This window comes from Rana temporaria, chromosome 1 (genome assembly GCF_905171775.1).
Source record: "Rana temporaria chromosome 1, aRanTem1.1, whole genome shotgun sequence".
Taxonomy (NCBI): domain Eukaryota; kingdom Metazoa; phylum Chordata; class Amphibia; order Anura; family Ranidae; genus Rana; species Rana temporaria.
In genome coordinates, this window is record NC_053489.1 from 653,860,498 (window position 1) to 653,875,326 (window position 14,829).

General features: G+C 46.5%; 1 protein-coding gene across 1 annotated transcript; it reads left to right on the top strand.

Moving 5' to 3' along the window:
* The first annotated feature begins 326 nt into the window (after nt 1–326).
* LOC120924541 (elongation factor 1-delta-like) lies at nt 327–1,261 on the top strand. The gene has a single exon (XM_040335505.1). It carries the CDS (start codon nt 347–349, stop codon nt 1,202–1,204), a length of 858 nt encoding a protein of 285 aa, XP_040191439.1. The 5' UTR covers nt 327–346; the 3' UTR covers nt 1,205–1,261.
* Nucleotides 1,262–14,829: the final 13,568 nt, after the last annotated feature.

Consider the following 14,829-nt stretch of genomic DNA (forward strand, 5'->3'; position numbering starts at 1 on the left):
CATTTGGAAATGTGTCAGCTAGTGACAAATTACTCATCAGTGTTTATTAGCTGGAATTGTTTCAAAATCTTCTAACACATAGGACAGAAAAATGTGGAATGTGTTTTGTTTTTAATGGCAGATACAAGCTTACAAAGGAAGATATCTTTCAATTCCGCGTTTTACATTTTTACCTTTGGCCTGCAGTTTGAAGTATTTTTACACATACATAACAAACTACAAAGGAACTTATTTTTTGGGGGTATATTGACATGTGTGTTCTCAAGTGCAATTTGTTTAATCTAAAAATGTCTTTCTAGCCTTCCCTCCCGCTCTCTCTCCTGATACAGCCGCATCTCCGGGGAAAATGGCAGCTTCTTGCTTGAGCACAGAGAAGATCTGGTTTGACAAATACAAATATGACGATGCAGAGAGACAGTATTATGAAGACCTGAGCAATGCCGGAACCAACGCTCACATCCAGACACAGCAGGAGGACGGAGCAAGCACAATCCTCAGGGACATTGCCAGAGCCAGGGAGAATATCCAGAAATCGCTCGCCGGAAGCACAGCCGCAGCCCCCAACAGCAATGGAGACAGCGGTGACCTCCAGGACTGGGTCGCCAATCTAGAACACGAGAACCAGCATTTACATAAAGTGGTGAAGGATCTGCAGCTCGCCATCTCCAAGCTGGAAAGTCGGATCGGTGTGCTGGAGAAAAATGCTACCTCAGAAAAAGTGGAAATAAGATATCCGGCTGTGTGCAACTTGCCAGCCCCACAACCCGGCAGAACTTGTCCTCCCAGACCAGCTCCTGAACTCAAGGAAGAGGATGACGACGATGATGATATTGACTTGTTCGGCAGCGATGATGAGGAAGATGCAGAAGCTGAGAGAATCAGAGAAGAGAGACTAAAGCAGTATGCAGAGAAGAAATCCAAGAAGCTGGGACTCATCGCCAAGTCCTCCATCTTGCTGGACGTGAAACCATGGGATGACGAGACGGACATGGCGAAGTTGGAGGAATGCGTTCGCACTGTTCAGATGGACGGTATGCTCTGGGGCTCCTCCAAGCTGGTTCCTGTGGGCTACGGCATCAAGAAGCTGCAGATACAGTGCGTGATGGAAGATGACAAAGTGGGCACCGATCTCCTGGAGGAGGAGATCACCAAGTTTGAAGACTATGTGCAGAGCGTAGACAATGCAGCATTCAACAAAATCTAACATAACCAAAAGGCTGAACTGATCAACAATAAACGGCAATGAAACCTCAAAAAAAAATGTCATTCTAAACTAGGGTTTCATGGATCTCTAGGGTTCCTTCAGGGGATGCTAGGGGTTCCTTGAGCTGTGGCTGATTGGCTTCCCATATTTGATGGTGCCTGCATAGTTGTGGGTTCAATGGAACCTGGTAGAGCCAGCAGCCTACTAGTAATGATCTTTTTCCTTGGCATTTTAACCACCACTGCAAGTAGGGTATTATTACCAATGCTCACCAATGTAAAGGTCATTCTTACCACTTGCCATGTACCTAGTTGGAGGCTGAAGTGCCCAGGGCTCCCCTTGTGGCTAATTGTAGCACACAACTGAAGATGGTACAGAAGGTGTAATGCCCAAACAAGCCCAGGTTGCCAGATGCATACAGGAGGGAAGAGGCAGTGGTTTCTGGATAATGGAGGATACACATTGCTGTGCCAAAGTCTCTAGGGATCCTTAGTAGCACTTGGCATGGTGTGTGCAGGAGACGTTAGGGGAAGCCATGCCGGGGGTCAAACACTGTGGATCCGACAGGAGGAAGAGGCAGGTAGCAAAGTCTGTGATGCAAGCCGGGATAGGACACTGAAGACAGTAGCAAAGTCGGTAAAGCAAGCCAGGGGGTCAGACCAGGATAGCAGATCATGTGGCCTAGTTGAGAATGTCCGTAACGTGGGTTTGGTTCAGGTGGCTACTGGAAGCCGACCGCTGGGAAGGGAGCCAGGACATCAAAACCCTCACTCTCAGAGGATCTACCATCTATACCAGGTACCACGTTTCATGTCTGGCTGTAATGTACCTTGCATCCTTTATTTCCCATAGCAATTGTATTACTCCTCATGTTTGTCTTGCCGAGTAGACCCTTGTAGTGGCTACTCTTCATACCCCACTTGTGCTTTACTGACCCAAGTTCTTTTGGTACACCAAAACCAACATGCACCCCTTTGAATAACTTCAGACCAGGCTTTGAACAGTTGATGCAACTTTACTTAAAACATCTTGGCATTACAGTTCAACATGAACAACGTCCATAGCCTAATCCTAACTACAACTGTTTGCCTGCCCAATTAGACCCACATAATTTCTGTTCAGAGTCCAAAATTCACTAAGCAAGCCACCCCTGTGCAGTACCTGCATATTACAGCCTGTATCACTTGCTAACATTCTGTAGACAACCTGCCAACAAGCTTCCTTTTATAAAGAAGGAGACATTAACGCGGTGGTTGTTTTTAAGGGCACAGTGAGTTGCATACAGGCTCTTAGGGTGAGGGAAATTATTTTCATATATATATTTTAACCACTTAAGGACCGAGCCTCTTTCTTAGATTTGGTGTTTACATTTTTTTTGCTAGAAAATTACTTAGAATCCCCAAACGTTTTATATATTTTTTTCTAACACCCTAGAGAATAAAATGGCGGTCGTTGCATTACTTTTTGTCACACCGTATTTATGCAGCGGTCTTATGAGCTTTTTTTTGGAAAAAATACACTTTTTTGAATAAAAATAAGACAACAGTGAAGTTAGCCCAATTTTTTTTAAATATTGTGGAAGATGATGCTGTTACGCCAAGTAAATTGATAACCAACATGTCACACTACCAAATTGCGCCCACTCGAATGGCAACAAACTTTTACCCTTAAAAATCTCCATAGGTGACGTTAATTTTTTTTTACAGGTTGCATGTTTTGAGTTACAGAGGAGGTCTAGGGCTAGACTTATTGCTCTCACTCTAACGATCGTGGTGATACCTCACATGTGTGTGTAAGTATAATTACTTTTGGCACGACCAGACATATTTCAAACAAGCCATTGGAATTGCTATGGGAGCACAATTTGCCCCTAGTGTTGCCAATGCCTTCATGGCACAATGGGAATAATCAGCTGTATATGAAGATACTCCTGCTGAATTGACGTTGTACAAGAGGTACATTGATGATTTGATCATCGTGTGGAATAGCAGTAGAGAAGGTCTCGAGAACTTCCTTCAGAAACTAAATCATAACAAAAAGAGCATTTGTTTAGTCTGGAAAATAGATAGGAAAACAGTGGAATTTTTGGATCTGAATATTAGCCTTGAAGGTAATAAAGTAGTCATCAAAACCTTCTTTAAAAATGTGGATACCAACAGCTATCTGTCTATGGATAGCTGCAATTTCAAACCTTGGCTTTTCAACATTCCCAGAGGACAACTGGTGAGAATGAAAATAAATTGTACAAAAGAAGAAGACTACAGGTCCCAAGCGGAAATAATAGGATCTAGATTCAAGGCGAAAGGCTATGAGGATAGATGGATTGAAACACAAATCCAACATGTGAACGAAATGAATAGGAGTGAAATGTTACAGAATAAGGAAAATAAGATTTACCAACAGGAGGCGCTGTGCCTTATTCTGCACTATAATGTTCAACATAAAGATGTAGCGAAAGTGGTTAAACGCCACTGGCATATCCTCAGAAACGACAGGGATTTACAAAAAATTCTCCCAGTTAGACCAAATATTATATATAGGAGAGCTCTCACACTAAGGGACTTACAGTAGGTGAACCCGATTTTGTGTCAATCTCGCTCTCTTTCTCGGCGAGATTGAGCACCTACGAGCCCCATCGCGGGAGCCAGCGCCGAGCTGGCTTGCCGCGATGGAGACAAAGCCGTCATAGAAGCGACGGGAGATCCGACTTGGATTCCCGCCAATTCTACACGTGTGCGGCGTTTGTTATGAATCCTGAGGGGGAAGTCCCCGCCGGATTTTAAATAAAAATCCGGCATGGGTCCCCCCCTCAGGAGCATACCGGGCCCTTAGGTCTGTTATGGGTTGTAAGGAGAGCCCCCCTACGCCGAAAAAACGGCGTAGGGGTCCCCCTACAATCCATACCAGACCCGTATCCAAAGCACGCTACCCGGCCAGCCAGGAAGGGAGTGGGGACGAGCGAGCGCCCCCCCCCCTCCTGAGCCGTACCAGGCTGCATGCCCTCAACATGGGGGGGTTGGGTGCTCTGGGGCAGGGGGGCGCACTGCGGCCCCCCCACCTCAGAGCACCCTGTCCCCATGTTGATGAGGACAGGGCCCCTTCCCGACAACCCTGGCCGTTGGTTGTCGGGGTATGCGGGCGGGAGGCTTATCGGAATCTGGGAGCCCCCTTTAATAAGGGGGCCCCCAGATACCGGCCCCCCACCCTAAGTGAATGAGTATGGGGTACATCGTACCCCTACCCATTCACCTGCAAGAAAAGTGGTAAAAACACAAATAAACCACACAGGGTATTAAAATATTTTATTAGTCTGCTCCGGAGGCCGCCCCCTGTCTTCTTTATTAGCTCTTTTACCAGGGGGAGCTTCTTCTTTCACGTCTTCGGGTGGGTGGGGGCCGTCGTCTGGTTCTCTTCCACCGCCGGGGGGGGTGGCTTTTAAAAAAGCCCCCACCCCCCCGGCGGGTTTCCTCCGGTGTCTTCGGCGGGGCTCTTCTTCTTCCGCTATCCCGACGGGTCTTCTCCGCTATCCGGGGGGTCTCCTTCTATGTTCGCCGCTCTCCGCTGTTGACTCGTCGCACCCCGGTTCTTCGTCTCGCTGTCCGGTCCCTTCTTCCGTGCTGTACTTCTTCTTCTCCTTCCGTGCTGTGAGTTCTTCTTCCGCGCTGTGACGTCATGTTCTTCACTTCTCTTCTTCTCCCGATGTTGACACGCCGGCTCTTCTCGCTGAAATGACGGATGCGCGCCTTGCATCGGACCTATATAGGCCTCACAGTCCCATCATGCTCTGTACCTACCCATGTGATACCTACCCACGTGGTAGGTATCACATGGGTAGGTACAGAGCATGATGGGACTGTGAGGCCTATATAGGTCCGATGCAAGGCGCGCATCCGTCATTTCAGCGAGAAGAGCCGGCGTGTCAACATCGGGAGAAGAAGAGAAGTGAAGAACATGACGTCACAGCGCGGAAGAAGAACTCACAGCACGGAAGGAGAAGAAGACGTACAGCACGGAAGAAGGGACCGGACAGCGAGACGAAGAACCGGGGTGCGACGAGTCAACAGCGGAGAGCGGCGAACATAGAAGGAGACCCCCCGGATAGCGGAGAAGACCCGTCGGGATAGCGGAAGAAGAAGAGCCCCGCCGAAGACGCCGGAGGAAACCCGCCGGGGGGTGGGGGCTTTTTTAAAAGCCACCCCCCCCGGCGGTGGAAGAGAACCAGACGGCGGCCCCCACCCACCCGAAGACGTGAAAGAAGAAGCTCCCCCTGGTAAAAGAGCTAATAAAGAAGACAGGGGGCGGCCTCCGGAGCAGACTAATAAAATATTTTAATACCCTGTGTGGTTTATTTGTGTTTTTACCACTTTTCTTGCAGGTGAATGGGTAGGGGTACGATGTACCCCATACTCATTCACTTAGGGTGGGGGGCCGGTATCTGGGGGCCCCCTTATTAAAGGGGGCTCCCAGATTCCGATAAGCCTCCCGCCCGCATACCCCGACAACCAACGGCCAGGGTTGTCGGGAAGGGGCCCTGTCCTCATCAACATGGGGACAGGGTGCTCTGAGGTGGGGGGGCCGCAGTGCGCCCCCCTGCCCCTGAGCACCCAACCCCCCATGTTGAGGGCATGCAGCCTGGTACGGCTCAGGAGGGGGGGGGGGGTCGCTCGCTCGTCCCCACTCCCTTCCTGGCTGGCCGGGTAGCGTGCTTTGGATACGGGTCTGGTATGGATTGTAGGGGGACCCCTACGCCGTTTTTTCGGCGTAGGGGGGCTCTCCTTACAACCCATAACAGACCTAAGGGCCCGGTATGCTCCTGAGGGGGGGACCCATGCCGGATTTTTATTTAAAATCCGGCGGGGACTTCCCCCTCAGGATTCATAACAAACGCCGCACACGTGTAGAATTGGCGGGAATCCAAGTCTGATCTCCCGTCGCTTCTATGAGGCGCTTGCTGGGATGTGCTGTCACTATTCCAGTGAGTGCGAGATCTCGGCACCATGTCGCCGAGTATCAGCGCGACGCTGTCGTGCTAAAAACACAATATCACAAACACCTACTGTAATGGTGAAGTCTGTAGTGGAACCACTCCCTAAGACAGGATATACATTCTTTGGGGGAAAGGTTTTTTTTTCCCCTGTAAGAATTGCTATGCCTGTCGTCATTCCCATAGGTTTCAAAAAAAGAAGACAAAGGGCCAGATTCACAGTCGAAATACGCCGGCGTATCTACTGATACTCCGGCGTATTTTCAAATTTGCCGCGTCGTATCGTTGTTTTGAATCCTCAAAACAAGATACGCCGGCTTTAGGCTTCGATCCGACAGACGTACGGCTTCGTATGCCTTCGGATCGTAGGTGTAATACTTCGGGGCCCGCTGGGTGGAGTTTGCGTCGTTTTCCGAGTCAGGTATGCTAATTAGCTGTTTACGGCGATCCACGAAGCTACGCTCGCTCGTCGCATTCTCTTACGTCGTCGCTAGTCGGCTTTTCCCGTCGTAAAGTTGCGGCTGCTATTTCAATGGCTTATATTTAGACCAGCCATGTTAAAGTATGGCCGTCGTTCCCGCGTCGAATTTTAAATATTTTTTTTTTTCGTAAGTCGTCCGGGAATAGGAAAGGACGTAACGCACGTCGCCGTTCAAAAAATTACGTCGGTGCGACGTCATTTCGCGCAACGCACGGCGGGAAATTACAAAACGTAGCATTCGCAGTACGTTCGGCGCGGGAAGGCGCCTAATTTAAATGATACACGCCCCATTTGAATTAGGCGGGCTTGCGCCGGCCGGATTTACGCTACGCTGCCGCAAGTTTCAAGTCAAGTGCTTTGTGAATCAAGCACTTGCGCTTAAAACTTGCGGCGGTGTAACGTAAATGTAATACGTTACGCCGACGCAGATATACCTGAATCTGGCCCAGAGTTTGTAGCAACTAACACAGGGTTGTCTTACAAGATTAGAGATTGTATTTGTTGCTATACTGAAGGTGTAGTCTATGTGTTACAGTTTGGCTGCAATTTACAGTACGTCAGAAGAACTAAAAGAGCACTTAAGGTTATAATTAACCACTTCAGCCTTCAGCCCCCGACCATGTTGCTGGTCAATGACCGGGCCCAGTTTTTGCTATTCGGCACTGCGTCGCTTTAACTGCCAATTGCGCGGTCGTGCGACGTGGTTCCCAAACAAAATTGGCGTCCTTTTTTCCCCACAAATAGAGCTTTCTTTTGGTAGTATTTGATCACCTCTGCGGTTTTTATTTTTTGCACTATAAACAAAAATAGAGCGACAATTTTGAAAAAAAAAAAATATTTTTTTACTTTTTGCTGTAATAAATATCCCCAAAAATATAAAAAAAAAATTCCTCAGTTTAGGCCGATACGTATTCTTCTACCTATTTTTGGTAAAAAAATCGCAATAAGCGTTTATCGATTGGTTTGCGCAAAATTTATAGCGTTTACAAAATAGGGGATAGTCTTATTGCATTTTTATAATTTTTTTTTTTTTTACTACTAATGGCGGCGATCAGCGATTTTTTTCGTGACTGCGACATTATGGCGGACACTTCGGACAATTTTGACACATTTTTGGGACCATTGTCATTTTTACACCAAAAAAATCATTAAAAATGCATTGTTTACTGTGAAAATGACAAATGCAGTTTGGGAGTTAACCACAAGGGGGCGCTGAAGGGGTTATGTGTGACCTCATGTGTGTTTACAACTGTAGGGGGGTGTGGCTGTAGGTGTGACGTCATCGATTCTGATTTCCTTTAAAAGGGAACACACGATCGATGACGGCGCCACAGTGAAGAACGGGGAAGCTGTGTTTACACAGAGCTCTCCCCGTTCTTCAGCTCCGGGGACCGATCGCGGGACTCCAACTGGGATCGGGCCCGCGACCCACGGCTGGGCACTTAAAGAGGACGTACCTGTACGCACTTGTGCCCAGCCGCGCCATTCTGCCGACGTAAATGTGCAGGAGGCGGTCCTTAAGTGGTTAAGAGCATTGGACGATAGTGACGATTTGACGTCGCTTCCACCCTGCAATTATATGGAGACGGGAGGGGGGCATCTTCCCCTCACTCGTCTCCATGTCAAGCCAGGGACAGGACCCCATTGCCTCCGCTGCTACCGGCGGCTCCGGTAAGTGGCAGAGGGTACCGTAGAGCTGCGTCGGGGGGGGGGGCTCTCCTGCCGCCGATAAAAGTTATCTCTGCCACAGAGACTACTTTTATCTTGTAGCGGACCACCCACTCTTGAAGAGGATAACAAGGTTATGGTAGCTAGCTGCTACCATAACAACGGTATTCCTCTTCAAAGTAGCAATGTTAAACGACAGTGGGCGGTCCAGACGTGGTTAAACAGAAGGTATCCATATGTCTTATTCCTTCACATATCTCAAAAATAAGAGGACAATTACTAATTTCAAGATAGTGGGAAGAGCCTTGCAAATTGTTTGATTACATACACCTGGCTAACTGTACATCCAGAACCACTGGTTTGCAACACTGGGGACGTCATACACACGATTGGATTTTCAGCGGACAAAGCGTAGGACTTTTGTCCGAAGGGCGTTGGCCGTGAACTTGTATTGCATAAAAGCGGCAAAAAAATATGTGGTTTTTCAGCTCTTTATCGCTACCCTTTGGGCAACTTCTGCTAATGTTGTGTTATGGTTAGCATTGCTTCTGAGCATGCGTGTTTTTACTTTGGAGTTTTGTCCGACAGACGATCGGATAATCCGACAAAACACATTTGTTGTCGGAAAATTTTAAAGCATGCTATCCCACATTTGTTGGCCGAAAATCTGACAACATTTGTCCGATGGAGCGTACAAACAGCCTGTCATCGCACAATTCCCGTTGGAAAATCCGATTGTGTGTAAGAGGCTTTACAGTAATCAGTTTTGTAACCCTTGGCTCTAGTTTAATAAAGGCATTAAGAAATATTCAACTTTTTAATAAAAAGTGGTTATTTGAAATTCTCCCAGCTACTAATTAGCATATGGAAATGAACACCAATTTGACAGCTAATTGAAGCCGAGGGAGATAGTTACTTAGAGATCTAAAGGAGTGGTAGCCACATTCATAATGTGTAATTAAAAAAAATAAAAAAATTGGCAAGTTCATGTTGGATTATTAGCGGGAATATTTAATAACCTGTTTGTAGTGAAATCAAAGATTAAAGTGAAAATTAACTGATATTTGTACATTAATTAAATGAAGAATGATGTGGTAAAGGTTTAGATGGCTCATATTGGAGCAGAAGATTTGTGGCTGAATGCTCCTTTATGGAAGTGACTCATCTTGGATATGAATAGGTTTTAACACACCTCCCAACCTTCTGAAAGGGTAACGAGGGACACATTTTAGCACACAGTATGTAGGCAAAGGATACGTCCCTGCCTCCACTCTGGTTACACAGGCCACCGAGATCTAATATGCAGAAAATGATTGGTTAAACCCAACAAGTGCTTTTTTGACCTCTATTTTTCCTTTATATTGGCTTTTTAAAATAACAGATGCAGTAATATAGATGTTGGATAAAAGGTTTAGTGCAGCATAAAACTATTTTTGGTAATAAAATTGCACATTTAGGCCTAGATTCACGTAGGGCGGCTTTACGTTGTGTGGGCGTAGCGTATCTTATTTACGCTACGCCGCCGCAACTTAGAGAGGCAAATGCTGTATTCACAAAGCACTTGCGTCCTAAGTTACGGCGGCGTAGCGTAAATGGGCCGACGTAAGCGCGCGTATTTCAAAGTAGGCCAGTCGTTGGCGTGTTGTATTTAAATGAGGCTTGACCCCATGTAGATGCATGGCCGAACGAACGGCGCATGGGTGCACATGCTCAGTATCACGTCGTATTTACGCCCAAAGATACGCCGGCTCAATGCCTGTGACGTGAACGTAACTTACGCACAGCCCTATTCGCGTACGACTTACGCAAATAACGTAAAAAGATACGCTTGTTCCGACGTCCATACTTTGCATGGGCTGCGCCACCTAGAGACCTACTTTATCTTTACGCCGGCGTATGTCTTACGTAAACAGCGTAACTGATTGCGATGGCCGTACGTACTATGGAAAAGAAAGATTCTCGCGCCAATTAATTAAACTAAGTGAATAATTTATTACTTAAGTAAATGGGTGGAGCTGCTCCCTAAAAATACAGAGTACTGAATTTTCATAGGATGTGATAATAGGTGAGGGGCGCTACATAAAATTACGGTGCTAGATTATATAATAAAGAATACAGTGGGAGTGCAGCCTAACTGTATACACAATCTTAGTGCTAATAATCTAATATACCAGCTGATGAATAAATAGTGTCCATGTGTAAAACCAAACAACAAAATTAATTTGAATATTTCATCATTGTGATGCTATGTCTGATGATTGAAATAAGTCCATGTACAAACTATTCCAACTAAACAGTCCCGATTGGATAAATAAAGTGCAATGTGCAACGTGCTCAAATATCTTCCAAATCCAGTGTGCCAAATAGGATGTGGTCCACCTTCACCAATAGGTCACCAGAAATAAAGGTAGATGGCTCCTTACCAAACGGTGTTGACCAAATTAATTAAAATAAGGTCAATAGTAGCTTGTAGTTATTATGGGTCAGCAGGATCTCTTATGGTTCCAGTGTCAGCAGCAGATAACGGAATGGATACCAAAAAGAAGAGGAAATGCCTCCATAGTGTAAAACATTTATTTAAAACTTGCAATAAAATCACAGTGCCGAGTGGCCGCTTACGTTTGTTGGTGCCCGTATCCCGGCACTGAGGCTGTACGCTTGTTGGGATGGATGGTGTGGAGAGAGATGGTCATTTCCTGGAGAGCTGGCGTGCGTTCCACTGCTAGCCGCTCTGTTACCAGTGAGACCGGAAGTGCGTGGCTTGTGCGTGCCCAGGTACCGCCTCGGCGTACGTTTAGTCTAAAACGTCATCAGGAAGCGTACGTTCGTGAATCGGCGTATCTTGCTCATTTACATATTCGACGCAAAAAGCAACGGAAGCGCCACCTAGCAGCCAGCGTAAATATGCACCCCAAGATACGACGGCGTAGGAGACTTACGCCGCTCGTATCTTGGCCAAATCTATGCGTAACTGATTCTATAAAAAGAGGGACATCTGAGGCTGCACAAGGGACAGATGGATTTAGGCTCAAATGAGGGACAATGGGGAGCTATGCAGAAAATCTCATTACAGGCCTCAGAGAAAGATGTCTTGCCTTTAAAGAGGAAGTAAACCCTGATGGGTGTTACTTCCTCTTTGTTTCCCTGTAAAGGTAAAGCATAATGGGCTACTGTGCATCGCATAGTAGCCCATTATGTGACACTTACCTGCAGGAGAAGCCTGTGATGTCCCCGTCTTCCTCGCTAGTAGTGAGTGGGCATTCTTCACCCCTCTTCCTTATGGGGCCGCAAACTCCGGCACTGTGACTGGCCGGAGTCGCGTGATGTCGCGTGACGTCACTCCCGCACATGCACGCGGGAGCCACCTTTAACGGCATGACCCGAGATAAAAATGGCACAGCATGCCCTTCCTAACTCCGGCGCTTGCGGGTGAGAAATCGCTGTACGCCGATTTGCAAATATCTCCTAGACCGTGCAGGTCTGGGAGATATTTCAAGCACCTACAGGTAAGCCTTAGGCCCCTTTCACACAGTAATGATTTACAACCACTTTAACCCTTTTACTGCATACGTTGGTCACTTGGGTGGTTTTTACACAAACTCTCTGCAGTGTGTGTGTAAATCAGACAAGCCAACTGTTGGCTGTCAGATGGAAATGTTCTGGTGACTATGCGACCACCAGATCACTGCTTCCACACACCTCAGTAAATGCGGGTCCCACTCCCGTGCCACCCCTGCCATGTTTTCTGGGCTCTACTCACCCAATAGTGGACCTAGGACCAGCATGGGAAGTGTCACAGAGGGGAGGGAGATCAACGAAAGCAGCTTGGTTGTTATCCCAGAGAAGCGGGAGGGGACATCCCCCCTCCCGCTGCTCTTACTGGGCCTTCCGTCCCACCGGGAGACTCGATCCACGATGCGCCACTTCCGGCGCCTAGACACAGACTGGAACGAAAGTCACGCCCGCATATGTAAACGGTGTTCAAATCTGACATGTGAGGTGTCACCACGATCGTCGGCGTGAGAGCAATAATTCTAGTACTGGACCTTCTCTTTAACTCTAACCTAGTAACCGTAAAAAAAAAAAAATGAAAGCGTCGCCTATGGAGATTTTTAGGTACTGTAGTTTGTCGCTGTGACAGACCTAGCCGGGACAGAGGCTTTTGGAGGGGACTGAAGGCTAGCCTCTTGCCTACTGATCATGGGTCCTGGCTTTTGGGGGAATGGTGCTCTTTGTGAGCTGTATGCCTGAGGACACTTGAGGTGGTGTTACTTTGGATTCAGGTCCACACACAGACTCTGGGAACACTGTATATGCCATATTAGAAAGAGTGACTCAGGCCCCGTACACACGACCGAGGAACTCGACGTGCCAAACACATCAAGTTCCTCGTCGAGTTCAGTGTGGAAGCCGCCGACTTTTCCCATTGACTAACGAGAAAATAGAGAACATGTTCTCTTTTCGGCCCGACGAGTTCCTCGACGGGTTCCTCGCTGAAAAGTGTACACACGACCGAGTTTCTCGGCAGAATCCAGCTCCGACCGAGTTTCTGGCTGAATTCTGCCGAGAAACTCGGTCGTGTGTACGGGGCCTGATTCATACTGTTGGGATACATACTGTTAGGAGATGCTGATGTCAACTCCAGCCACCTGTCTGTTGTCTGGTATAATGTAAATGAGTCTAGTATAACTTCTAATGCCCCGTACACACCATCACTTTATGTGATGAAAAAAAACGACGTTTTTAAAAACGTCACTTTAATTGACCGTGTGTGGGGGAAAACGTTGTTTTATGTCTTGTAAAAAACGACCAAAAAAAATTTTAAGCATGCTTCAATTTTATGTGTCGTTTTTCAAAACGTCGTTTTTTACTTCACAGAAATTGACCGTGTGTAGCAAAAAACGTTGTTTAAAAAGACGTTTTTACACCCGCGCATGCCCAGAAGCTAGTTATGAAGCGAGCTTCAATGGAAAAAAGTGGTGAGAATGTAACCTCGCTTTGCTAGAACATTGTGAGAAAAACGATGGTGTGTAGGCAACTTCGTCTTTGAAAATTGAAGTTTCAAAAACGTCGTTTTTTACTTCACAGAAAATGTCGTTTTTTTTCATCACATAAAGTGATGGTGTGTATGCGGCATAAGAGTCTTTCACCCATTGTTGCTTGTGCTAATTGACCCTGCAATTGTATGAAGGCGTTGTATGTTGATATGTTTGATAATGTGTATGATAAGAGATTAGTTAATTAGCTCATATAAGACTTGTATTCTGGTTCTAATAAACAGTCCATGTTCAGCAATCAAATGAGTATTGTTGTGTTTGTAGTTGTCAGCAGTTGGAATATCTGATATCTATATTTAGACTGGGAGGAAGTGGAATATGACGAAAGATTCATCAATTAATCTTTAATTTTTTTGATCGATCAAAAATATTTTGATTGGTACTCACCTCTGCGCTGGCTTCTGGGCCTTCAGGGAGTTCCGTCGGAGATCCGGTGACGTCACGGACACCGGCGGGGCTTGCCGTGTCCATCTGAAGGGCTCCTTTGCTGTGCCTTCATATCTGCATGCCGGCGGGACCTTACTATCTGCCACACGCAAGGGCTGTTACACTTCCCTCTATCACTTCCCTCTATCAACCTGGGATTCTACAGCCATCCACTGGGAGTTGTGATAGTTCCCTTCATGGGACATCTACATGCCGACGGACTGATGTTAACCCCTCCTCATCTGAATTCAGCAGTGGCATCGTTGTACCCATTTTTATACCAGTATCATACTTGGCTACATGTTTTTATGACTGCTTTTGCTACCGTTCGGTATTACTCACACCATTTTTACAGTTTATGTAGCTACATCGATTTTATCTCCAGTGCAATATTTATTTTGTTACCTACTTGAAGACTATAAAAGTTTTAAAGCTATTTCCATCGAGTGCTGCCTTTGTGTGTTTTTTGTATCCTGCTATCCATTTTTCCAGTGGTTGGTAGCTGCACTGGGAATCAGCCTGCAAGGAGATCAGCTAAAAGTGGGCCACTTCTGCTGTGATTATTCACAACAGAATACAATCTGTGGGTGCCGGACACTCGATGTCTGCCGGCACCTGCCGATCATCGGGCAGAGACTCAGAACAAGGTAGAGTTCCATTCTGACAAGGGGGAAGGGGTATTTTTTTTATTCCTGCAAAGCAGCAATACAGTACACAAAAACACTATCTGGGCACACAGTTAACCATTTGATCGCCCTAGATGTTTAACCTCTTCCCAAGCTGGGTCGTTAGTACAGTGACAGTGCATATTTTTAGCACTGATCACTGGATTAGTATCACTGGTTCCCACAAAGTGTCAAAAGTGTCAGTTAGTGTCGGACAATATCGCAGTCCCGCTATAAGTCACTGATCGCCACCATTACTAATATAAAAAATACCATATTAAAACTATAAAAACGAAACCAATCAATATACGCTTATTGGGATTTCTTTTTGCTAAAAACATGTG